Source organism: Phacochoerus africanus, chromosome 10 (assembly GCF_016906955.1).
Source record: "Phacochoerus africanus isolate WHEZ1 chromosome 10, ROS_Pafr_v1, whole genome shotgun sequence".
NCBI lineage: Eukaryota > Metazoa > Chordata > Mammalia > Artiodactyla > Suidae > Phacochoerus > Phacochoerus africanus.
Genome location: NC_062553.1, coordinates 5,850,304 through 5,874,117, shown reverse-complemented (window position 1 = coordinate 5,874,117; position 23,814 = coordinate 5,850,304). Strand labels below are relative to the sequence as shown.

The following is a 23,814-nucleotide window of genomic DNA, read 5'->3' as shown; positions in this document are numbered from 1 at the left end:
ATTTTTTTAAATTAAAAAAAAAAAAGAACAGTCACCAAAATCAGTACAAAATACACACTTACCTATAAGCGTTAATATAATCTTTCCTGTGTTCCAGAAGAAAATCTCTCAGCTTGCCAATGTGTGAAATCTACAAGGAAAAAAGAGCCAACAGTTGATATGGATAAATATGCTTGGTTCACATGCAGCACATTTTTCATTAGTAGCGAATGGAATGCAAGTTGTAGAAAGAGTCTGAGCTACAAACAGGACGATGCTGGTTTTGGACTCTTGCATAATCACTAAATTGTTGGGTGACACTCCCGGCCTTGGTCTCTTACGGATGGTTCCTTCTTCCTGTAACTGATCTGTGACAAAAGGAAGACATCATCTCTAAGGTACGTGGAGATTAAATGAGATAACGCATGTCTGGTGACTACTGCGTGTACTTGATAAAGGCCGATTTCTTTGCTTATGTGTCTTATATCCAAAATGCTATGGACATTTATGGCTTCTTCCAAGGGCTCCAGGGGATGGACTGTAAGGCTGGAGCTATCGAGTTTATAAACAGGGCTCGTGCAGAGCAGGAGAATTAAAGAAAAGATTCAGGAGCCACAATCTATCCCGACACAACAAATCGCCACCCTCTCTCCTTCCACACGGATGAACAAAAGGGACACAAAAGCACAGAGCGCCGAACTCGCAACGGCTTGTTTCTAGTATGAAAGCACCTCCCATGTGTCAGGTCCTGTGTATGGAACGTGGGATTAAGAAACAGTAAAAAAGAGGTAGGAAGAAACCTAGGATCGGGGTCAACGGGGACCAAAGTGTTTCTGGAAGGAGAGGATGACCAGCCAGGTCAGCGGCCTGCTCAGGTCTTTGACCGAGCTCGCACCAATTTCCTCCTAATGGCCTTGGTGCTTGTTCCAAACACAGGAGCCCCAGTCCTGAAGACGCTGCTGAACTTTCATCTTTTACATCAAAGTTCTTCTGTCGAGGCCAACTCAGCTTTGCTCGGAACTTAAAAGCACTTCTGCATCCCACCCACCCGGCTCGTGGCAGCTACCCACGGCCACGTCCCCCGGCTACAGCCCTGCACGCACACCTCCTCCCCAGCGGGTTGGCAGCCACAGCCCCCCCCCGTAGCTCAAAGCACAACAGAGGCACAGAAGGTGTCAGCCAGCATGTGCGGAACAAGTAAATGTCTCCGTACAAACAGTGTTTACTACTAAAGAACATTCAGCATTTGTCTGGAGACACGTCAGTAGGGGTTCAGTTAAACTTCCCAGACAGTCTAGACTAATAACAAATACGGTTCGGAAAAGCACCTTCAGGCACAAAGGGAAAATTCACTACTGTAATACCCATTTACTCTCCAGACTCCAAGGAAGGACCGAGAGTCTGTGTGGCCTCCCTGGCTCTGTGAGGTGCCTTCCACGTTCACGAGCTCGTTCCTCCCAAAGGCCCTGCCTGGGCGCAGCACCCCTGTGCTCATTAACCAGCTTGGGCAAGCGAACCTCACAGAGGTCAAGTGCCTTGTCCACAGTGACACTGTGGGTGCGCAGTCAGGCTCAGAGTCAAGCTCAGGACTCTATGTTCAAATTCGGCATGTCTCCCACTGAGTCACAGCTGCCTTCCCCACGCTCCGTCTCCTATTTTCCGCTTATGCTCCATTTTAAACTCTGACTTTAAAGATTGTTAGGAAAAAACTTTGAGAGATGCACAAACAGGAGTTTATTGCATCACATACTAGAAGAGTCAAGCTCCTGTCCTGTTAATGATTCCAATGGTTGCCATTCCCTTCAGCAAACCCGGCCTGCAAGGGGCCAGGTAGGCAGCTGAGTGAGTAAAAGCCAGGGACTGGAGGGTGTAGTGCGCTGGGCAGGGGTGAAGTCTGGGTTTAAAACACACGGCAGCCAAAGCCAAGCAGCTCTGCCGGGGGCTGTCATCTTTGGGCCTAACCAATGGGCTCAAGTTCAAACTCCAAATGTGGCCCTCAAGGTGCTTCACAACTCAGCTCTCCGTGTCCCACGTGGCCTTGGCCCTGCTGCGCTCTGCACAGACACAAAGACCTGGATGACTGGTTGCCAGAGGGCAAGCTCCTAGGGCGGAAGTGCCTCCCAGGGCGGAAGTGGCCTCTGTTTCCCCAGAGCTTGTCAGGCACGGTTCCTGGTGCAGAGAAGACCTCAAAAACTTCTACTAAATGCTGAATCAACAGTGCTACAGAATAAGCCCCAAAGGATCACACCGACCCCCAGAGACGTCCGGTCCTAATCCCCAGAACCTGTGACTATACTATGCTGTGCAGCCAAGGGGACGACGTGCTGACAGGTGACCTTAAGAGGCAGAGATGACCGTGGACCCATTCTGGAGTATCCGATCCAGGTAGGTGGGCCCTATGTAGCCCCGGAGTCCTTAAACGGGGAGCAGGGAGGCAGGAGAGAGTCAGAGGACGCAAGGGGAGGACTCAGCCCAGGGCTGCTCGCTCCAAAGACGGAGGGCGGGAGCCACGGGATGAGGGCAGCGTCTGGAAGTGGCATGACTCTCCCCTGGCGTCTCCAGAGCCCAGCCAGCACCTTGGACTTCTGACCTACAGAACCAGAAGATAATAAACCGTTGTTGTTCTAAGCGGCTAAGTTTGTTGCGGCAGCACTGAGAACATCTTCGTTTGGGCTGCCACAGCAAATGCCACAGTCTGGGGGCTTGACCAGCAAACACTTAGTGCTCACAGTTCTGGAGGCTGCAAAGTCCTAGTCAAGGCACCGGCATATCTGGGGCCTGGTGAGGGCCTCCTCCGGACTGGGGGACAGCCGTGGCCTTGCTGAATCCTCGCGCGGTCGTCTGTGTTGCCCCCCTAAGGGCACCGATCCACTCATGAGGGCTCTATCCTCAGGAGCCAACCGGGTTCCAAAGGCTTCGTCTCCAAATACCATTGGGTATTAGGGCTTCAGCACACATATTTTGGGGAGACAAAGATTCAGCCGTAGCATAAGTGCTTCAAGTCTTATCCAGAACAGTTTTTTTAAAGGAGTCATACAGCTTTCAATAAAAAAGTTTTAAGAGTTCCCGTCATGGTGCAGTGGAGACTAATCCGACTAGGAACCACGAGGTTGTGGGTTCGGTCCCTGGCCTCATTCACTGGGTTGAGGATCCGGCGTTGCCGTGAGTTGTGGTGTAGGTCACAGACATGGCTCGGATCCCGCATTGCTGTGGCTGTGGTGTAGGCCGGCGGCTATAGCTCCAATTAGACCCCTAGCCTGGGAACCTTCATGTGCAGGGGGTGCAGCCCTAAAAAGACAAAAAAAAAAAGTTTTAAAAGGTCCAAAGGAAGCTGCTGCGTAGGCTAGATCCAGCAGCCCTCCCCGGTGCAGGGCACCATCCCCGATCTTTGGCTAGCCTCCGCCTGCAGGGTGGACGGTACGTGGGGATGAGCGCCAGGAACGAGAAGCCTCCACCAGCATCTCAAAAACACAATTCAGGAAGTTACACTGAAAAGTATAACCAGTGTGACCCCCATTTCTTACGATATGAGAGCTGCGACGTGCTTCACACCCACGGGGCGGGGAGTAGGAGATGCAGGGGGGGCCAGCGCTGAGGGCACGTGTGCACACGGGGCTTCCACGCGCTCTGCCTAGTGCACGCCGGGCGTTCTTCTTAACAAGACGTGACTTTAGAGAAAGAGCCCTTCCGCTGGGCACTCTCCCTTAACACACCTGCTGATTCTGAAGGACAGATTTTCTGCTGCCAAACTCATACTAACCACACTCGAACCAACAACTCGATCTCATTCAAAGTCTCTAGCTGGTTTATTTCTAAGGACTTCTGGGCTTTGCTTAAAGGTCCATTTAAGAGGATCAGGGCCACTTAGATCAACAATGACAAGACCTCCACTGAGAGTTTACTCTGTGCCAGGTGCTACGCCAACACTTCCACACTCACTGGCTCAATGAATCCCCCCAGCAGCCCCCGCGAGGTGGAACACATCATCACGCCTGTTCTACAGATGAGGGAACCTGGTCAGAGAGAGGGTCAGAAATCTGCTCGGGGACCCCTGGGTGAAGCCTGGCCGGAACCCGGCATTCTGGGTTCTCAACCCCCAAATTTACACACAGATCATACAGCAGTCGCAACGGGGGTGACTGGGGACCGAGGGAAGCATCCGGTGAGCAACCCCAAGCAGTTTTCTTCTTGAGTCTGTCATCACCAGTGCACTCCACACCTGAGGTCCCCCCGAGGTGACGGCCACCACTGAGCAGAGCCGTGTGTGTGCCAGGCAGCACATGAACGGCTTGCCACGTGCTGCCAGCAGCTCCCCTGTAACAGTGGGATGAATTAGGCAGCTCCCTCATTCCCATGAGATGCATGGAGACCAAGACCACGCCGGGTCCCAGAACTAGAACGGAGCACAGGTCTACACAACTCACAGGCCAAGTTATTTACTCTACAGTATATCATCAAAAACCGAATAAACTACTACTATTTAGCTTAAGTTTAACACTTTTCTTCACAGAAATACAGACTGGGCTTCATGTGAGAATATTTATATAGATTGATTTTTTTTAATGTTTTTAACTACAGTGGATACAGAAAGATCTGCCAGAAAGGATTTTTAAATGTTTCCACACAGAGCGCGCACTTGAAAGGTCATTCGTATGATAAAGTAGGAAGACGTATATATCAAAAAACGACTGTCTCCGCACTGAAGTCCCTCCTCCCAGCTCGGCTGCTGTTCCTTGTGTTTGCCACACGGGACCTTGGCATCGGCAAGGATCAAAGGGATGCTGGGAGGAAGGCCCACAGACGCGAGCAAGGAAACACGACGGGTGGAAAGACTGGCGGTTCGCTCTGTGTTTCAATCATCAAACCACCTCGAAGCATAGTTTAAACAGGTAACGGAGGTGACTTCCACAGTTGGGTCTCTTCCCCGCATCTGAGTTCACCTACATCCAGCCTTAGTGTGGGATGGGATACAGCGGAGGAGCTTCTCCAGGCTAAAGACTGTGAGTTTGGGTGGAGCAGGGCAGACAGGAGTGAAATGGGTAGGAGGCCCAGCGAGTTGGATGATTTTCTAATCTCTGCTCAGTCTCTGCCTCTTACTCTGCAGGGGCCGGGATGCCCCTCTCTTGAGGCTTCGGATAGAGAGGCCCCAGCAGCATCTGTTCCCTCCCAGCCCTCACTCATGGGTCTGAGGTGGAGGACTTGCTGGAGTGGGGTCTGCAGAAGGGGGTGGCCGGGCAGCAGAGTCTGTTCTGGCCTGTGCTCCACCCATATTTGGCTACAAATCTAAAGCCAGGTTCTCCATTTGGCCTTCTCATGTTCTGACTCCTGTGTTTCTTTCAGGCAGTTCCAAAATTGGGCCAAGAAGAAAGGGGGTGTTTTTTATAAGCTCCCTAAACTCTTAACCTTTGCCAACTGAAATGTTAAGCAAGTTGCTTAATCTCCCTAAGCTTCACTACAAAGGGAGGGTAATAAAAATGAATTTTTAAAAATAGTAGCAGCATGAATTAATAGCCAACTTTTATTGACTGCATGCTGTGTGGCAGGCATCAGTCTAAATGCTATGCATCCATTATCTCATGTACTTCTCCTAACAACTCTGTGGGATAGGTGCCATTATAATCCCATTTTACAGATGGGAAGACACTGAAAGAACACATTTTGTATAAATGGTTCAAAACCAATGGGACACTGTGACTCCTGAACCTAGAGCCTGTGTTTTCACCCTGCAAGTCTGCGTGCAAAGACGACCCTGTGTCCCATTTGAGGCAGACTGTTCTGAGAGGTGCTTTCATCAGCACACAGAGAACGTTCTGAGATTGAAAGTACCCAGTGCTGAGATGCCTTGTTCAGGTCACATGCCATGGCAACAGCTACGGGTCAGTGCAAAGCCAAGAGCCGGGCTCCAGGACCAGCCAGGAACTGGCTTCTTTACGAGGGTGACACTCAGCCAAACCAGTCATTCCAACTCCTTTCTGAAAGTGCAGCCCTTCCTGACTCATCCCTTTCTTTCTCTGAAGAAAAATTGAGTTCACTTTAAAAAAAATTATTTTTAATTGAAATATAGTTGATTTACCATGTGTCAACTTCTGCTTACAGCAAAGTGACACATTCATATATATCTATACATCTATCTATATTCTTTTTCTCATAACATCTTCCCTCATATTCTGTCCCCAGGGCTAATACAGTTCCCTGTGCAGTTACACCGCAGGACCTCACTGCTTATGCACGCTAAATGCAATAGTTCACATCACCCCCAAACTCCCCGTCCATCTCCCGCCCTCCTCCCTCCCCCTTTGCATCCACCAGCCTGTTCTCTGTGTCTGTGAGTCTATTTCTGTTTTGTAGATATCATTTGTGCCATGTTTCAGATTCCACATATAAGTGATATCATACGGTGTTTGTCTTTCTCTTTCTGACTTACTTCACTTAGTATGAGAATTTTGAGCAACTGTAGTTAATAAAACTAACTTCGAAAATCATCAAGACATTGAACTTCACACAGCACATCCACCACATAAGCAGAGTAATTATAAAACAGTAGCAGTGGTCTCTACACTAGATGCGCTTGACAGGGAAGAACAGATGCTCTCACTCCCTGCTCTCCACCTGAAGCTGCGAGGAGGAGACGAAGCAGGAGCATCCCAGTGCACCTGGGAGAGCCCCGAGGGGAGGGCACTGCTGACATGGACTCAGCCCCAGGCACTCGACCCCAGGGACGCCTCCCGAGGAGCACATCGCAGAATGGGGGGGCCAAGGTCCCCCCCACCTACTGAGGACGCACTTACTGCATTTTAACACATGAAATACACGTCTCAAGCTGGGTCTGTACAAAGAAAAGGGAATCTAAAAGACGGCTCATCCCAATATGGACAGTTGGCTGGCTGGTAAGATTTGGAGACTTTGCTTTCTTACCAATATCTTTTCATACCTTAAAACTTTCTACAATTTGTTATGTATAATCTTTCTAGTCAGCCAAAAGTATTTTTAAACAAAAAGGAAAATCTTTCCACATACTTTCCTGATTAAAAGTATAAACTACTCCCCAGGACCCAGGGGGTCACGTCCAATCCCTTCAGCCTGAGGCGGGGCCCCCGAGCCTGTCCCTGCTGACTTCTCCGGGTTCAGAGCCCTCCCGAACCCCCGACCCCAGACCTCTGACCTGCCCTACCCACCCGACTCTGCTCAGGGGGGACACCTCCGCAGAGTCTTCTCTGCCGCTTCCTCGCAAGCACCTCTCTCCAGAGCCGTCGCCTCTTGCGGTGAAACGTCTTCACGTCTGACATGAGCTGCTCAGACACAGGCCGAGCCCGAGACGGTTCCTGGAAAATGACTTAATGCTCTGAACAGAACTGAATTTTGCCCCGCTTCAGGAGTCACTGGTAGGGTAAGATAAACAGGATGACTCCGTACACACTTTACGGTATCCGCTAGATGGCAACACAGGTATCACAGCAGGAGTGATAACAGGAACGCTCGAAAGTATCCCAATGTTTTCCCAAGGGCTTCCCATTTTTCTCTGGTATCAAAGGATTGTTAAAGATTAATTGTGCTGTGCTAGGCTGAAGCTGCGATGACATTGTTTTAAAATAGACACGTGCACTCTGGGCAGGTGCAGCACAAAGGCAGCTCAGGAGCATGGCTGCCATCTGCCATCGTGGGCGGCAAGCCCAGCTTTGCTTACATGTGTCACTCACAGCACAGACCTGCCCGCTGCTCCCCAGTGGGTGTTTTGTAAATTACCCAAAGCAAGAGAAACCATAAAACAAAAAATCTTGGTACAAAATGGAGGGATTCTTCTGGAAGGATGGCTGCTGCGTTTGCAAAGGAGGGGACTTCAAAGCTGCCCCCCCACCCCACCCCGGGTCCTTCACAGATCACAGCGGGGGTTGACTTGCAACCCCCCAGGATAGGAATTCTGTTCTTCCAGCACTCACCACACTTCCAACAAAGACCTGACTGATTAGGAAACACTAAATACCAATCTGCATAATTTGCCTCTGCAAGAAACCGTCATTGTTCAAGATGAAAGAGACTCCAGTACGGCCCTCTGGCATACTGTAAAAAGTTCCCTGTAACACAAAATCATTATTTTTTTTTCATTCAATCAGTGGACACAGCTTGCTGTTCAGTTTCTTAGGCAGCCTAAGGCACCACGTTGCATAAATGTTTGCCAACTACTGATAAGCGACATGGACTGTTCACGAGGACCATACTCCCAAGCCTACTTTGGGGGCCCACTGACTACATCCCCAATCTGCTCCCTGGGTCATCAGGGAGAAATGCGTCAGTACCGCTTACAGGGAGAAGCTCGGCACTGTCACAGCTCTGGAGCACAACGACCCTGCTGAGTCACAGTGGGGGTTGTCTGAGTCCTGCCCCCATGCCCACCACCCCTGCTAGAGAAGCTCCCAGTGATGAGTCACCCACAAAGGAGCCTGGCACGGCCACAGAGATTCCGTTGGTGCTGGGGTCACAGCAGCAAGTGTGTTAAGGGATCACAGGACTAAATTGTCCTTTCTCGCTTTCGTTCCTTCCAGCAATTGTTTAGTAGCAAGGGCCACAGGCTGAGCCTCCTCTGATCACGCCTCCCAGCCTTCCTCTGCACCCCACAAGCCAGGGTTCGGCACGTGTAGGGCCCTGGGGTGGGGGGGGGGCAGTCACCGTGGGAGCTCTGGCCATACTTCCAGCCCTGGCACAAGCCCCTCCTGAAGCGCCCCCCTCCCTCGGCTTCCAGGTTCTCTTCCTAAACCTCTGGCGACTGTGCGTCACTGTCACCTTCGTTCACTGCCTCCTCTGAAACTTAATGAAGCTCAGCCTTTATGTTTTCTTGCTCAACCCACTCCTTCCCTTCGAAGCTCAAGTTACCACCTACAGAAAACGCCCACCCAGGCCCAGCCTCGCGCCTGTGTTCTGGGAGCGGAGTCCACTGCCTCTGGGTGCCTCAAAAGCCACATGTCCCAAAGTGTCAGTTGTCCAACCTCTGACCCCAACTCTCCCGACTTGCTTTCAGGCCCTCCCTACCCCCCCAAAGAGCCTTTCTCTCTTGATTCCCCAACTTAGAAAATCTCACGGCATTTTGAGTCTTCCCTCTTTTTTCACCCACAAAATTAAACCACTCAGCGAGGCCCGTCGACTCCACTTGCAGAACACCCGTCAGAGGAACGGGCACCCACCGAGCAGCTTCTCCTGCACTCCCGTGCCCACCCTGTGGCCCAGACCCTCAGAGCCGGTCCCTGGCCCCGCCTCCTCTTTCTGCCTCTGCCCTTTGGCATTGCTCTTCTCTCTGCCTGGACCATCTTGCTCAGGGACCACACTTCTACTCAAAAGTGCTTGGCCCAGAGGTTTAAAGACAGCACTCTGGGGTCACGCCCCACTTTCTCTCTGCTATGGCTTCCACAAGGCTTGCTGGAAGGGTCTGCCAGCTGAGGGTCATAAATGTAAGCCGCGTGGGTACACAATACACATGACGTAATACACGCACGTATATGTACGTAATATAATTGGAAGCTGCGTGTGTGCACGTGATACACACGGTGTTAATACATGCACGTATATGTATGTAATGTAAATGTAATTTGCGTGTGTACATATGATACGATACAATACACACGTGTATGTATATATGTGTAAGCTGCGTGTGTTCACACTATACACATGTGATACACACATGTATACATATATAATAAAAACGTAAGCTCCGTGTATTTGTTATACACATTATACACACACACGCACACGCACGTATATACTATAAACGTTAGTTGAATATATAAGGTGCTCTACCCCGTTAGTCTAGCAACCTCATTAGAAAACAAGACAAAGGAGTTCCTGATCTAAGGAAACCGTCGTCAGCAGTTCAACAATCTGTTCTGGAGCCTGCTGAGAACCAGGGCCATCCTGAATGATCTGCAGGTTCCAGAGTTCAGCCTGTGTGTTTGGAGAGGGAGGGGGGTGGAGGGAGGGAGATGTGAGCATGACAGCGGAGAGAGGGCGGCTTTCCTACGCTGGCTTCACAGGCCCTAAGTAGCAGACGACAGGGGTGGTTACGCAGCGGGGACAAGGACAATCAATATGAGCTTAGTTGAATTTGAACACGAGCTGAGACGAATGTGAATCTGGTGGTCTAAGCTCTGATATTAGCGACTAACTTTCCAACAACCCCCCTGAAAGGTGTTGTTTTCTAATATTAAGGCCCTATCTCCTTTTGAGAAATTAAAAAAGTAAAATCTTAGATTCTTAGTGGCAATGACAGAATGAACGAACTCATGACTTAATTTCAAAAGGTGAGTGGCACCAAAGGGCACTTAATAACTCATGAAGCTCAATATAATTCCATGTTAAAACGGGTCTCGGACCCTTAACCCTGAGAAAAAGCAAAAGCCTATCATGTTCTCACTCAGTCTTTTCCTCCTCAATCCTCTGGCCCAGCGTTCTCTTTACATCTCATTGGCTTTAAGATCACACTTTAATCTCGTTAAACATTTTATTTCTTTTTAGGGCTGCACCTGCGGGATATAGACGTTACCAGGCTAGAGAAATGGAGCTGCCCGCCTATACCACAACCACAGCAATGCCAGATCTGAGCTGCGTCTGAAACCTACAGCACAGCTCACGGCCACAACAGATCCTCAACCCACTGAATGAGGCCAGGGATCGAACACACATCCTCATGGATACCAGCTGTGTTCATTACTGCTGAGCCACAACAGGAACTCATTAAATATTTTAATTCCCTGGTGTTCCCGTTGTGTGGCTCAGGGGTTAACGAATCTGATTAGCATCCGTGAGACTCAGGTTTGATCCCTGGCCTTGCTCAGTGGGTTAAGGATCCCACCTTGCCACGAGCTGTGGTGTAAGTCACAGACATGGCTTGGATCCTGTGTTGCTGTGGCTGTGGCATAGGCCAGCAGCTACAGCTCCGATTCGACCCCTAGCCCGGGAACCTCCATATGCCACAGGTGCAGACCTTAAAAGCCAGAATTTTAATTCCTGGAGTTCCTGTTGTGGTGCAGTGGAAACCCGACTAGGAACCATGAGATTTCAGGTTTGATCCCTGGCCTCACTCAGCGGATTAAGGATCTGGCATTGCCATGAGCTGTGGAGTAGGTCACAGATGCAGCTTGGATCTCGTGTTGCCGTGGCGAAGGCTGGCAGCTGTAGCTCCGATTCGACCCCTAGCCTGGGAACCTCCACATGCCTCGGGTGTGGCCCTAAAAAATTTTTATTTACCATTCTTCTGGCTTTCAAAATCCCACTGATTGGCACTGCTGGCCCATACCCTCCATTTCCAAAGTTCAGGCCTCTCCCGGCCTATCTGACTACCATTTGCTAGGTGACACACAGAGCACCCACCACACAGGAAGTACCACACTGCTCCGCCTGCGTGGAAGGAGCCCACAGCCCCTTCCAGGTCATCTGGTCCACCAAAGACAATCCAAAGTTATTTTCTAGTTCAGCTATTGTATTGAACCCATGCAAGTCTCTTCTCCTCTGTAAGCTAAACATTCTCAATCCCTTCCAGAATTCTTAACATGAAACACACTATGGCTGCTGCTCATACTTATGAGCCTCTGAATGCCGTAATGTATGCGCACCCCAAAATCAAATACGGTTCGGAGAATGGACTCAGTACTCTGCATCCACAGGAGGTGGAGAGGAAGCAGAAGCGCTGCCTCTTTGTTCTAGCCTCTGGGCTTCTGTTAATGCCACCTCAGAGGATGGACACTTGGATGTCACTGAGTCAAGCTGACTTAACACTAACTCAAATTATCTTTTCCAAGATAAACTATGTCTTCACTATATTCATGTTTTCCCCCTGGCTTCTTGTCATTCGCCACTATGATCACTAAAGATATCTGTAACTGGGAGTTCCTATTGTGGCACACCAGAAACAAATCCGACTAGCATCTATGAGGATTTGGGTTTGATCCCTGGCCCTGCTCAGTGGGTTAAGGATCTGGTGTTGTCATGAGCTACGGTGTAGTTTGCAGACGCAGCTTGGATCTTGCATTGCTGTGGCTGTGATGTAGGCCGGCAGCTGTAGCTCCATTTTGACCACTAGCTTGGGAACTTCCATATGCCATGGGTACAGCACTAAAAAAAAAAAAAAAAAAAGACATCTGTAACTAAAAATGATCAACTTAGAAAATGGAATGGGATGGAGTTCCTGTCGTGGCTCAGTGGTTAACGAATCCGACCAGGAACCATGCGGGTTCAATCTCTGGCCTTGCTCAGTGGGTTAAGGATCTGGTGTTGCTGTGAGTTGTGGTGTAGGTTGCAGACACGGCTAGGATCCCACATTGCTGTGGCTCTGGTGTAGGCCAGTGGCTACAGCTCCGATTGGACCCCTAGCCTGGGAACCTCCATGTGCCGCAGGAGCGGCTCAAGAAAAGGCAAAAAGACAAAAAAAAAAAAGGGAGTTCCTGCTGTAGTACAGTGGGTTAAGAATCTGACTGCAGCAGCTGGGGTTGCTACGGAAGCGTGGGTTTGATCCTCAGCCCAGCACAGTGAGTTAAAGAATCTGGTGTTGCTGCAGCTGTGGCCTAGGTTGCAGCAGTGGCTCAGATTCAATCCCTGGCCGAGGAACTTCCACATGCTGCAGGTGCAGCCATTAAAAAAAAAAAAAAAAAAAGGAATGAAAATAGGGCTGGAAAAGAAGCAGGGAGTTATACACTCTCCCAGTGGATAGCCAGCTTGAGTCACAGACATGACACCCTTGCAATCCAAATATTCAGTCCACTTAAAAATTGTTTCCTCCACAGAAATATCAGCGAGAGATCTGCTAACTGTCTCCTGAAATCAGATCTCCTCCTCCTTACAACCTGATCTGGAAGCACACGGCGAGACCGGGGCACACAGCTCGGGCTGAATTCAGGAATGTACACTGGCTAATGGTCACCACTTTCTTTTCCGTGTGTTTGGAAACCTTCCTTTTATTTGTTCCCTTGACAAACAGGTGAGGACCCAGCACGTTTAGGAGGGAGGTAATAAGGCCAAGAGAGGAGGGGCAGCGGGAGCACAGACAGGGGCTCCAAGCCGGGGGCCGACACGGCTTCACGCTGCTTTCCAGACCCCATCCGAACCCTGTCTGGTCTGCAGGCCGTGTGTAGAGTGTGTGTACAGACACTATGTGTGCAGAGGCGGTGTGTGCAGAGACTCTGTGCGTGTATGTAGATTGTGTGTGTTTAAAGTTTGTGTGCAGAGGCTGTGTATGTAGTTTGGGTGTGTGTGCGTGCAGAGGCTGTGTGTGTAAGTGTGCACGTATCTTGCTCTCTCTCCACTCTCGATGACGCAAAGCATGAACTCGAGTCATTCGGACCTGGGTTCAGACCCCAGCTCCGTCACTGACGAGTGACAGCATCTCAGCGAGTTCTTTTACCTTGTGGGCGCTTTAACCTGTGATGTGTAAACTTGAGATGGTGAGTCTGGAGGTGACTACAAGCCATCAGTGGAAAGGTCTCTCGAGAGTCCGACATGGTGTCTGGTCCCAAGCAGCGGCTCAGGCACTTGGAGCTTGCGCCCGCCTCCCCAGCATCACAGTGTGTGTCACTCCCACGAGGCCACACCTGCCTGCGCGGTGGGCTGCCTGGGGGCAAGGGATGGAGGGGAGGGGTGGGGACCAGGGTCATGATGAAGGCCTACAACCTAGAAGGCCGTTCACAAAACTGCAGCTCTGAGGAGAGTGGGGAGCTAGAGAGGCAGAAGAAGAAAAGAAAGCGGCCTTGGCGCAAGTCCAGCAGGCGTGGAGGACGAGGGGTCCCATTTACTGACCGCTTCGTGCCGGCCAGGCCCCATTCGAGGCGCCTTCTGTCTATTTAACTGACGGAACCCGCACACCGCCCTGGGACATGAGCGCTCTAACAGCCCCTTTAGGAAAGAAGGAAGCTGAGGCTCAGACAGAGGTTAAGATGCTGCCCAACAGCCCACGGCCAGGCCGGGACTTAGCACAAGGTGGCCCCAGAGGGTTTGGCCTCAGAGCACGACTTTAAATGCCTCAGTGGCAACAGGTGGCCCTCATGGGTACCAAGGTCAGGAGCAGAGAACAAAGGGGGGAGAGGCAGAGGCGCCCGGACGCAGGCCCAAGCCCGCAACGGCGGGCACCCAGAAGAACCCTTCTTAAGAGCAGCTTGGAAACAGCTTGCCTGGGCACAGCAGAGCCACAGCTCACACCAGCTTAACATCGGGTACAAGGTGGAGCACACACGACCCCACGGTGCTTACAAAGGCTGCACTAGCTCCCAGCACACTCCTACAGCAAGTTCACAACAGCTCGTCCCCCAGCTTTGGGGCAGGCTGCCGTCTCTCCGGTTGTATACCAGGGGAAGCAGCTGGTTTGAGTGTTAAGAGCCAGGATGAAAGCAACAGCGCCCACCCTTCGATGCCAGCATCCTGGGCAGTGAGGCAAGGGGCCCCTCCCAGAAGAGGCCCTAGGGAAACCACCAGGAAGGACGCAGCAAGCCCCCAGCCCCGCCGCACCGGTACCTGGGGCTCCCACGGGCGGACTGGACAACGGGTTTCTTTTCGGCCAAGCACACAGTTCAGTTTCTCTGAGGCTGGTGGCGAGGGTGCAGCGCCCTCCGCATCACGTTCTCCGCGCTGCCGCCTTCTCCATGCGGGTACCCGCCTCCAGGGACAGTCTCTGCACACGCCACACCCCCTCCCAGGCCCACGGTGCACACCCGTGCCCCACAGGTGGCCCGCGCCCATGCTGCTCCCCTGGAAACCACGCCGTGCTTGGAGCAGCAGGTGCGGCGGACAGTCAGCTCCGGGCAGGGACGGGGCCCCAGCTTCCAGCCAGACACACTGGGACTCGGGGCCAGTCCTGGGGCCCCGACTCAATGCTCTGGCCTCGCCTCCTCACCTGCACCCTGCAGAGGTTGGACAGGAAAGTCCTTTCGACCCAGAAATTCCGAGATAATTCTTGGTGTTCAATCAACTTGAAAGCTCCTTATGACTAAACCCTCCTGGTTTCTCTTCACTCCTTCCACGCTCTCCAAAGTTTCAAGCGTGACTTTAAGGATCCATATACTTGGAATCCTCGTTTATTTATTAAGGCTTTTCTGACTTAGCTCAGCTATCGAATCTTGGAGAGTCTGGTCATAATACGGAAATTAGAAACATTTATAATCACGCACACATCAATGAAGAGGTAAAATAGACGATAAAAGACCATGTGTCTTCATTCGGCAACTAATTTGCACATATTATAAATGACCTTGGGTAAACAAAAATGTACAAGAAAATGATACTGGCGAGGCTCGCACAGTACCTGCTACAAGCCAAGAAGGACCAGGGGCTCTGTCCAGACGACTTCATCTCCCACGAGGGAGGTACGTACCGTCACTACCACCCCTTTACAGGTGGGAGGGCTCACTGACCGGCTCAAGGTCTCACTAGCAGGTGGCAGAGCTGGAGCTGAAACCAGGGGTCTACTCCCGAGCCCATGCTCCTAACTTTTCCTCACGTTCATTACTCTTCAGGTAAGAGGAAGAGACATTCCATTTATATTTGAGCTCCTCATATTAAAATCTCAACTCTATCCTTCAAACTACGTCTGTGTCTTTACAAAACAAATAGTGTAAAATTCAAATGTAAGTTTCGTTTTCTAGGTGGGGCCTACAGTATCTTTACCTCTGTGAGTGGCCTTCCAGAAAGAACTGTGAACTTTAGAGATACAGTTCTTGACCCTTTAAGGGGGTACAGATGCCTTCGAGGCATTAAGCAAAGCTACGTGTCTGGTCTGTGCCCTTAAGAAAATAAATATTTCACGGATACAGAAAACTTCCTGCCCTCCATTCTGAGCTTCGGAGGCTCCTGGCTCACTGGAGCACAGGTTAAGAACTTCTGCTCACAAAACATGATTCTACAAACACACATACACACAAACCCAGGAGGGCACAACTTTTCTGTAAACTCCTTGTGCGCAAGGAAGAACTTCCAAGCTCAGCACCTGGAGGCCGCTGCTGGTCGCCCACCAGTGGGGTCTGCACGGTAATGCTAACCAGGGAGGGGAGTGTGGCGAGGGCGCTGGGCCTGCAGGTGTGGGCAGAGGACCGAGTTCAGTGTCCCAAGCACTCACACACCTGCCGTACAATGGAGAAAAGAGGAGTTGGAAGAGAAGCCCCACCTTCGTCACCTTCGCCATCATCAATGTTCGGTGTCAACTATGCCACTGCAGAGACAATCGCATTTAATTCTCGCAACAAAGGAGAAAACAGAAACCGAAGCACAGAACTGTTAAGTAACTCGCCTAAGGTCACACAGCCAGCAAGCTGAAAAGCCAAGGTCCACACTCCAAAACAGACTGCAAAGCCTGTGCTATTAAATTACTTACACCTCCAAGCGTGGGCTCTTTGAGGAAAAGAACGCGCTGAAGAACCAAACCAGAGTTAGCATGTAGCCTTCTACAACTTTCCACACACCGAACTCATTAACAGAAAGCCATCAATTTTATTTATCAGCTCCTCCAAAAGTATTTGCTAAGTATCTTCTAAATTCTTCTAGTCCATGGCAGAAAATACCAAGCAAATAAACACATTTATACCCATTGTAGTACAATCCACATTTTAGGGCTATAATCACTCCCTTTTGTGGTGAAGAATGAAAAGACTTTAGAAAATTGTAGGTTCAAAGAGAACTATGTCACCTTTGTTTCAGACTCCCAAGGTCTGGCAAGGTTCCTGACCCAACAAATGTCTGTTAAGTGATGCATTTTATTAAGAAGTTGTCATTCTAAAATTAACATTAAGGAAGAGCTATACCTAAAGCTGGTGGTTAAGATGTATTAAGTTTTTTTAAAATATAGAATTTTCTCCCATTGTTTTTGCAAATGTTTTCATATACACCAAAGGCACACCCTATCTGTAACAGGCAGCAGACAATTTATGACCCAAGTGATAATCAGCAGCTACACCTCCTCTGACGAGGTGAAGACAACAGAGCATAAAGTTTGTGGCAAAAACAGTTCTCTCCAAAGACAGTCTCTTACTCCTGAGCTTAGACACATACACTCAACACCATCGAGTCCCCAATCAATGAATGCTGCCCTACTGACATTTTTTTAAAAATAACTTTTTTTGTTTTAATTATAATTTAACGACGAGGAGAATATGTTTATAATGATGCTGAGGAACAGCACACACACCTACAGAAGTGGGAAAACCACAAATAAAACTGACATTTCACTTCTCCCAATCTCATTCTCCCGGGATCCCAACCCTGGGGAGAAACTAGGAGCTGGGAACAACATAAAACACCACTTACAACTGCAAGCCGAAGGCAAGAGTCACAGGAATGCAGACCTTGTCCCTAGAGCAGCAAGTGCAGGTCCCATCCACTAGGTGGCGCTCTCCACCACAGCATCCCTCAGTGAACAGTACAGTATATCAAAATGACAACAGCCTGGTTTTAAGATGATTTGTCTCTTGAGGATATACATTTGGTTTAAGTTTCCACTGCAAAGTTAAAGTTCTTAAGATAGGTCACGCAGATCAATTGCTCCTGTAATCTGAAACTCAAAAGAGCAAGTAATATCTAAACAAGGGGAGGGGTGGCCCTGAGCTTATAAGGTTCTCTAAAAGCCAGGAGACAGTCAGCCTGGCTACCTCTAATCTCATCATCAAAACTGTTACCCTGTCCAGTTTCTGCTTCACATCAGCAAAAAAGAAGAGCGGAATCAACTGCGGGCAGTACAAGGAAAAAAACATGCACTTCGCCTCCTATTGCTTGATAGATGCCAATCATTTCCATTCAACAGAAAACACTGTTTGGCAACATTCAAACCCCAAAAGTGCCCCGTTCTATTAAAACATTTTTTCCTTTATTAGTTAAAAAAAAAAAAGCAGCAAAGTAAATTGATGTACATTTTATCATAAACCCTGAGAAAAAGGGCTTGGTAACAAGATACACAGCCTTGCCTCCAAAGTCTTCTTACAACTGAGTGAGTGGGATGACAAGCAGAGCACGCCGGCCTCCAGCAATAACACAAAAGTCCAAATTCCAAGAAAAACTCAAGGCCTTGTTTCATCGTTCCCTGTCCTCTAAAAAAGACAGATTCCTTTCCCTCCTGATGGTCGTCTTTGGAGTAAATACGGCATGAAACTTAAAGTGAAGGGGGGGGGGCAAAAAAACATTATTTCAGGGAATAAGTTATAAAACATTCTAACAACCTCTTTGCTTGAAAAAAATGAAAATAAAATTTACTGGTGTCTAGGATTAAAAAAAAGTAGCAAATTGCTAAGTGTTAAGTTTTATAAAATGGGGACTAGCCTGATAACAACGGATTCTTAAAGTGTTCAAAGCAGCAGAAAATAATTCATTCCTAATACAACATTTGCTGGAGAAAAATGTGTGTAATAATAACTAGCACAACAGTGCTTAGGTCCTGAGCTGTCTACTATATGGATCTTGACTTTGAGAATCAAATTATGTCTTTTCATAGTACATTCAAGATTCCCATTTTACACCGACGCAAAAATATTTAAGTCCTATGCGTGAATTTTATATTGAGAACTCAGTTGAAAGCTTTAAAAGTAAAACCAGTACATGCAATTTGAGTTCCTCTTAATAGTTTTCAGAGCATCAGGTAAAGCATTTGAAATACCACACGTATAAACTTTTCCTTTCTTATCCTCGCAACAAGTTTCAGTTAAAATCACACATCAATTTGTAAGCAATAAAATTGTCATCAAAATGCAACACTAACTGCCTCCCACCCAAACACACACCCTTTTAAGGGACATATGCAGTACTTTCTCAAAGAAAGGAACGTAAAATTTTATACTGTTCAAGAAACCCTTCAAAAATTCTGTAATATTAGTCAGCATTGATCAAATGTTGGCAGATTACTATTTCAAGAGTGCCTCTATGTAATAACTGGTAAAGTGATACCTCTCTACACTTAGTGTATCATTACATTTAAGAGTGGGCAAATTTCCTCAAGAATTGGGATATAAACAACTCAAAATAAAATGCCAGTTTGAAACTGTGAAGTTAATGGAATGACAGATTTAAAACAAATTTTAAATCAAGGTTTTTAAATTTTTATTTATACTCTATTGCGATATTTTTAAATAATTAAAGGAACTAAAGCTTTTTTTTTTTTTAGCTTTGCAAAATTATAACTGTCTCTCTACACTAAAATTTAATGCTTCCTTTGTAAAAATCTGTTTAAATTTTCCTGGCAACTAAGTATATATTTTGTTTTTTAAACAGAAATACATATGCAGTTTTTGTGCCCATAATTGGAGAGGGACATTTTGGGGACTCCTATAACAATCATTGAGATTCTTTAAAAAAAAAAGTAAAACTTCCAATGGATTGAAGAATTCATATTTAACCCTTATTTTCAATTGTTGCAGCCAAAGTCTTTATTCCAGAACCACATAAATCACCATTCTTCTCTCTGAAAATGAGTTTTTAGAGAAAACATTATTAAATATTACATCTGACTTTAATAGAGTTTCCCAATTTGCTTTTGCATGTTTATTATCAAACTCTAATCATGACTTTCCCAAACTTATTTATACTTTCACACAAACTTCCCGAGTCTTCCCAACTTAAATAAAAGCCCACGAAAACTGCGGGAAATGTTTCGCTTGAAAGATAAAAGTAAATCGGTCCAAATGAACATTTGCAATAATCAGTGTTTACTTCTGTTGCTCAAACATTCAGCTTACAGCACTTTCGATATCTGTGTTCAACTTCATTTTTTTTTTATCTCTCAAAAAAAAGGGAAGGGAAAGTAGTTTTCTTTTCCCTTATTTTGCTCTCAAAATATAAACTCATTTAATGCAAAGCATTCCTGGATCAGGCACATTTTAAACTAAAGGCATATCTAGTCCTAATAACATTCAATACTACATATGAAACACCATTTCTTTCAAAACTTCAGCCTGAGTATTTTATAAATCTAATTTCACTTTTCCTAATAAAATGAAGACATTTTACTATATAAGACCCGGTTAAAATTTTAGCAAATGAAAATAGTCAAAGAACCAATATTACAACACTAAACTGGGAAAGAAGTCTTAACTCATTTACTGGGAAAGGTGGGGAGGGTTCCTTAGGCGTCCCTACTACAGATCCTGCACTATATTTATTAAAATAGGACAAACCCATAACCCGGGAACAGCTTACAAGTTAACAGTATCTGCTGAGAGAGGAAGTATCACTTGGGTATGTAAAACACTGGAAACTATTCATGCTGCCCTTGTTCAAAGTTGCTTCGAAAACTGGGCTATGTACTTTTAAAAACAATCATTAAAACGAGCCCGAAGGGTAACTGCGATATAGTTAATCCACGAGCCAACTGATGCCATCTCATTCTAGAGACAGAAACTTGTCTCTCGAGAGGGAACTAAAAGACATCCATACCGTAACACAGGTTAAAGGTAATGAAACGATTAAGAAATGTTTCCTAATAGAACAAATATATTTTCAAGTCTGTGTGACTGACAACAAGAAAGATTTTTTCACACACACACACACACAAAAAAAAAAAAAAAAAAAAGAGGCTCCAGACAAGAGATTCTGGTTTTGAAGTATGTCACACCCCAGTTCCCCAGCCACGAATCCCAGTTCATTTTTTAAAATGAGGTCTATTTCCTGTAATTTTAGATATTTTAGAGTACAATTATTTTACATTTTTATGATGCCTTTGGGGTATCATTACAAATATTTTTATGTGTTTAAACTTAGGAAAGTAAACTTAAGTAATAGCTTCTCTTAAAGGGAGCTGTCAACTCTCTCCTGAACAAAAATCTTTGTTTTAAAGCAATCTAGAGATTTATATCCCTAGTAACCATAGAAATTAATCTTAAGCTTTAGAAAAAAAGTTGTATAAAATGCTCTTTAATTAAAATCAGAACTCTTGCTCTTAGAAATAAGGACCCTCTTTTGAACAGAAAGAACTTTCCAGAGAGTAGAAGTGTTTCTACTCAAGGTAGCAGCACTCTTTGTGATAAGTTAATCAAACACATTTAATTGACTTGTGCATTTGTGTGCAGAGAAAGTTAAATACTTTGCTGGAAAGGATTTGCTCAGGGAATACAACCACTGAAAGCTTTCAGTGAAGAAGAGAAAGTGAAACACACAGGATCTGAACAGTATTTGTGGATTATCTAAGTATGAGCAGGAAAAGAGCGAGCAAAGAATGTAACAGTAACGATTAAGAGAATCGCTCCGAGCTGAACTCACTTTAAGAAGGAGACGGAAAATACCATTCACTGCGTCTTTACGTGAAATCCATCAACACATCATAACTCAAATTTCATTCCCGTGATCATTATCACTTTCTATTTCACATGGGCTAAAACAGAGACGTGTTCTGAACCCTGCTTATCACCATCGGACCAAGAGCTTTATTTCAAGGCTTAGAAGCCAGCTGGGACGTCTGGGGAGCCGGGAACGCTCTTCCCGAGTGGTCGGAAAGAATGTGTGTGTTTGACGGACGGTAAAGACAAACTCCACGAACATTTTTAAACCATCAGCGTTCTCAAGGCTTATGAAATTCAGGCTTTGATGAAATCTGTGCACTACCAAATGTGATTAACTTTCATGAGATTTAAATTTTATAGCTTCAGGTTTTTCCCTGGCAGAATGAATAATTTTAAAAGTTGAGCCACATTCTGTTTCCATTATATTTTTAAAAACCACCCATTTGGATTTTTCTGAAAAAGAAGATAAAAGCAGAAAAGGTTAGGAGCTTAGTGTAGAATCGGGAAACAAGGACAGTGATGATCACGTCCGACTGAATCTTAAATACGCGTAAGGGTTCGCGCAGTAACTTCGAGTCCAAGCTACGAATGCTTCTGCTTAGACAACGGACGCCTCTGAGGAGGCCTCAAAGAGGTGCTCCTCGGCCTGAGTGTAGGTGCGCTGCTACGAACGCTCAGCGTTCACACCATCTTCTCTAGGCAAATCCGCTTTCTGGAAAAAACTCAGGCATTTCCTCCCCACACTGTCCAGGGCTAATTTCATGGTCCTACAAAGGAAAGTGTTCCCAGGCATTTAAGGGAACCAAGACATCCTGGCAGAGACAGTAAGCTGCGAAAGGGGACCCAAAGTGATGAGGCCCCGCGAATGATGAGACGGGGTAGGTTCCGCCGTATCTGACCCCAGAGTGTGTTCACCTTGGTTTTCCAGAATCTACTCCACTATGTGGAAAAGAAAAAAAAAAATGTGTTTTTGCACATTTTTTTGCCGGGAGACGACAGGAATTAAGAAATTGGGTTTAGGTATTAGAAAACCACACCTCTTGCTATCTCACCATCTTCACCATGGGCTGCACGCTTCCCTAGAAACCAGGCCCCAGATTAAACAATACGTATTATATATCAATGGATTGTTTTTCACTTTCAATTCAAATAATAGTAATCAACATGGATAGAAATCTAAAAAATCTATTTTGAAGTATCAACAGAAAATGACGTTTATAATGGTTCAAACATAATCTCAAAGCGTGACGCCATTTTGAAGCTTTTACAATATGATGCTTGGTGAAAACAAAATATTAACGTTCTATTAGAAGCATAGTTGGAATAACTTCACTTCTCCTCTGCTTCTGACCATATACAGGCAAGAACTTAGGAAAGATAAAAGAGCCCCATCTTCACAGAAAACACAGGAACTGAAAAAAGGTTTGTGGGCTTTCAACCATTCACTGTTGGAGTATTTTTAACTCTTTTCCCTCTGGTGCAAAAAGTTCTTTCCTTGTACCTCCTTAACGGTACTCGTACCCCATGGGGCTCCTTTAGGACGCTCTCAGCAGGCAAAGCCTTACACTGGGGTCAGCCACTGGAGGCCGGCAAAGCTGCTTTAAGAGTTCCGGAAGGTACACAAGAGGACACGAGGTGGTGGCACAGACGCTAAGAAGCAAAGGTAGTCATAGTCACAGCGCCAGGAGACTAAGCACCCCTCTGTACACCCAGCACAGAGGAGAACTCCATGCAGAGACCGCATCTGGGCTCACAGTGTGCCCTTGGCCAAGTCCCTTCTTTATGCCTGTCCCCTTGCTTGTCATTGCAGGGGCTGCATTCCCTCCTTGATGCTGAAGGTTTATGTCAGCTCCAGAAATGCCACGACTTCCCGCTTCTGACTGAAAGCCGAAGAGGGTATTTTCAAGTGCTTCTTCACAGTCAAAACCATGCTTAGTTTATACAGAAGGAACTCGGCATTTATTTCTGATTGCCTCCTGCCGGTAGGAGCCTGTTCTGTACTTTCACGCATCTCATTTAATCTGCACAATCAGCCTCTAACTTGACCACCTCTCCAAGTCCACGGTAAGCAAACTGCGGCTCGGACACGCCAGGGCCGCTCAGATTAGATCTGCCCAAGTCACCATCCGTGCTCTCCGTGTACCTTATGAGATCCCCCCTGAGGCAAAGTGACAACCACACACAATCACAGGCTGGGTTTGGGCACAATGCTGTGCGGGGGCCCTGGGCAGGACACACACAGTGGGCTCACACAGGTGGGCAGGACGTCCCTAGCTCCAGGGCCCTGCCTAACAGAGCCAAACCAGAAAGCTGTGTGTCCTGAACTGTAAAAGGCCACTAAACCCCTACATGTGCCATGAAATCAGGGAAGGACGGGGCATGGTCAGCCAGAAAGACTGGGAGAGAGACCCCGGGAAGGGCGAAGAGTGAAGCTCGGACTGGTCCCAGGTAGGGCCAGGCCCCCGACCCTCTTGCAAGCTCTCCAGATGAGTCTAACGGACCAGCAGGGCCGAGAACCATGGAGGGGAGCACAGGAGAGCGGACTCTGGACTCTGCCTGGACCCACACAGGCTCTGACAGTCCTAGCCCTGTGGCTGGTCCCAGGCTACTTAACCCG

At 47.3% G+C, this 23,814-nt stretch overlaps 1 protein-coding gene across 7 annotated transcripts in view; it reads right to left on the bottom strand.

Annotated features, from left to right (window-relative positions):
* The window catches only part of STX18 (syntaxin 18), a 113,594-nt gene that overhangs the window by 45,227 nt on the left and 44,553 nt on the right, over positions 1-23,814 (bottom strand). For 3 of the 7 annotated variants that reach the window (XR_007130588.1, XR_007130589.1, XM_047751687.1), the window contains exons 1-2: positions 14,464-14,512; positions 63-130 (exon numbers count right to left, since the gene is read on the bottom strand). Coding sequence is in view for 2 of the 7 variants with exons in the window: in XM_047751688.1 (XP_047607644.1) it covers positions 63-130 (68 nt within the window). In the remaining 5 variants the exon portion in view is untranslated. Of the gene's footprint in view, positions 1-62; positions 131-14,463; positions 14,513-16,315; positions 16,385-23,814 lie in introns of those variants that run through there. The other 4 variants (XM_047751688.1, XM_047751689.1, XM_047751691.1 and 1 more) reach the window with 2 other exon arrangements.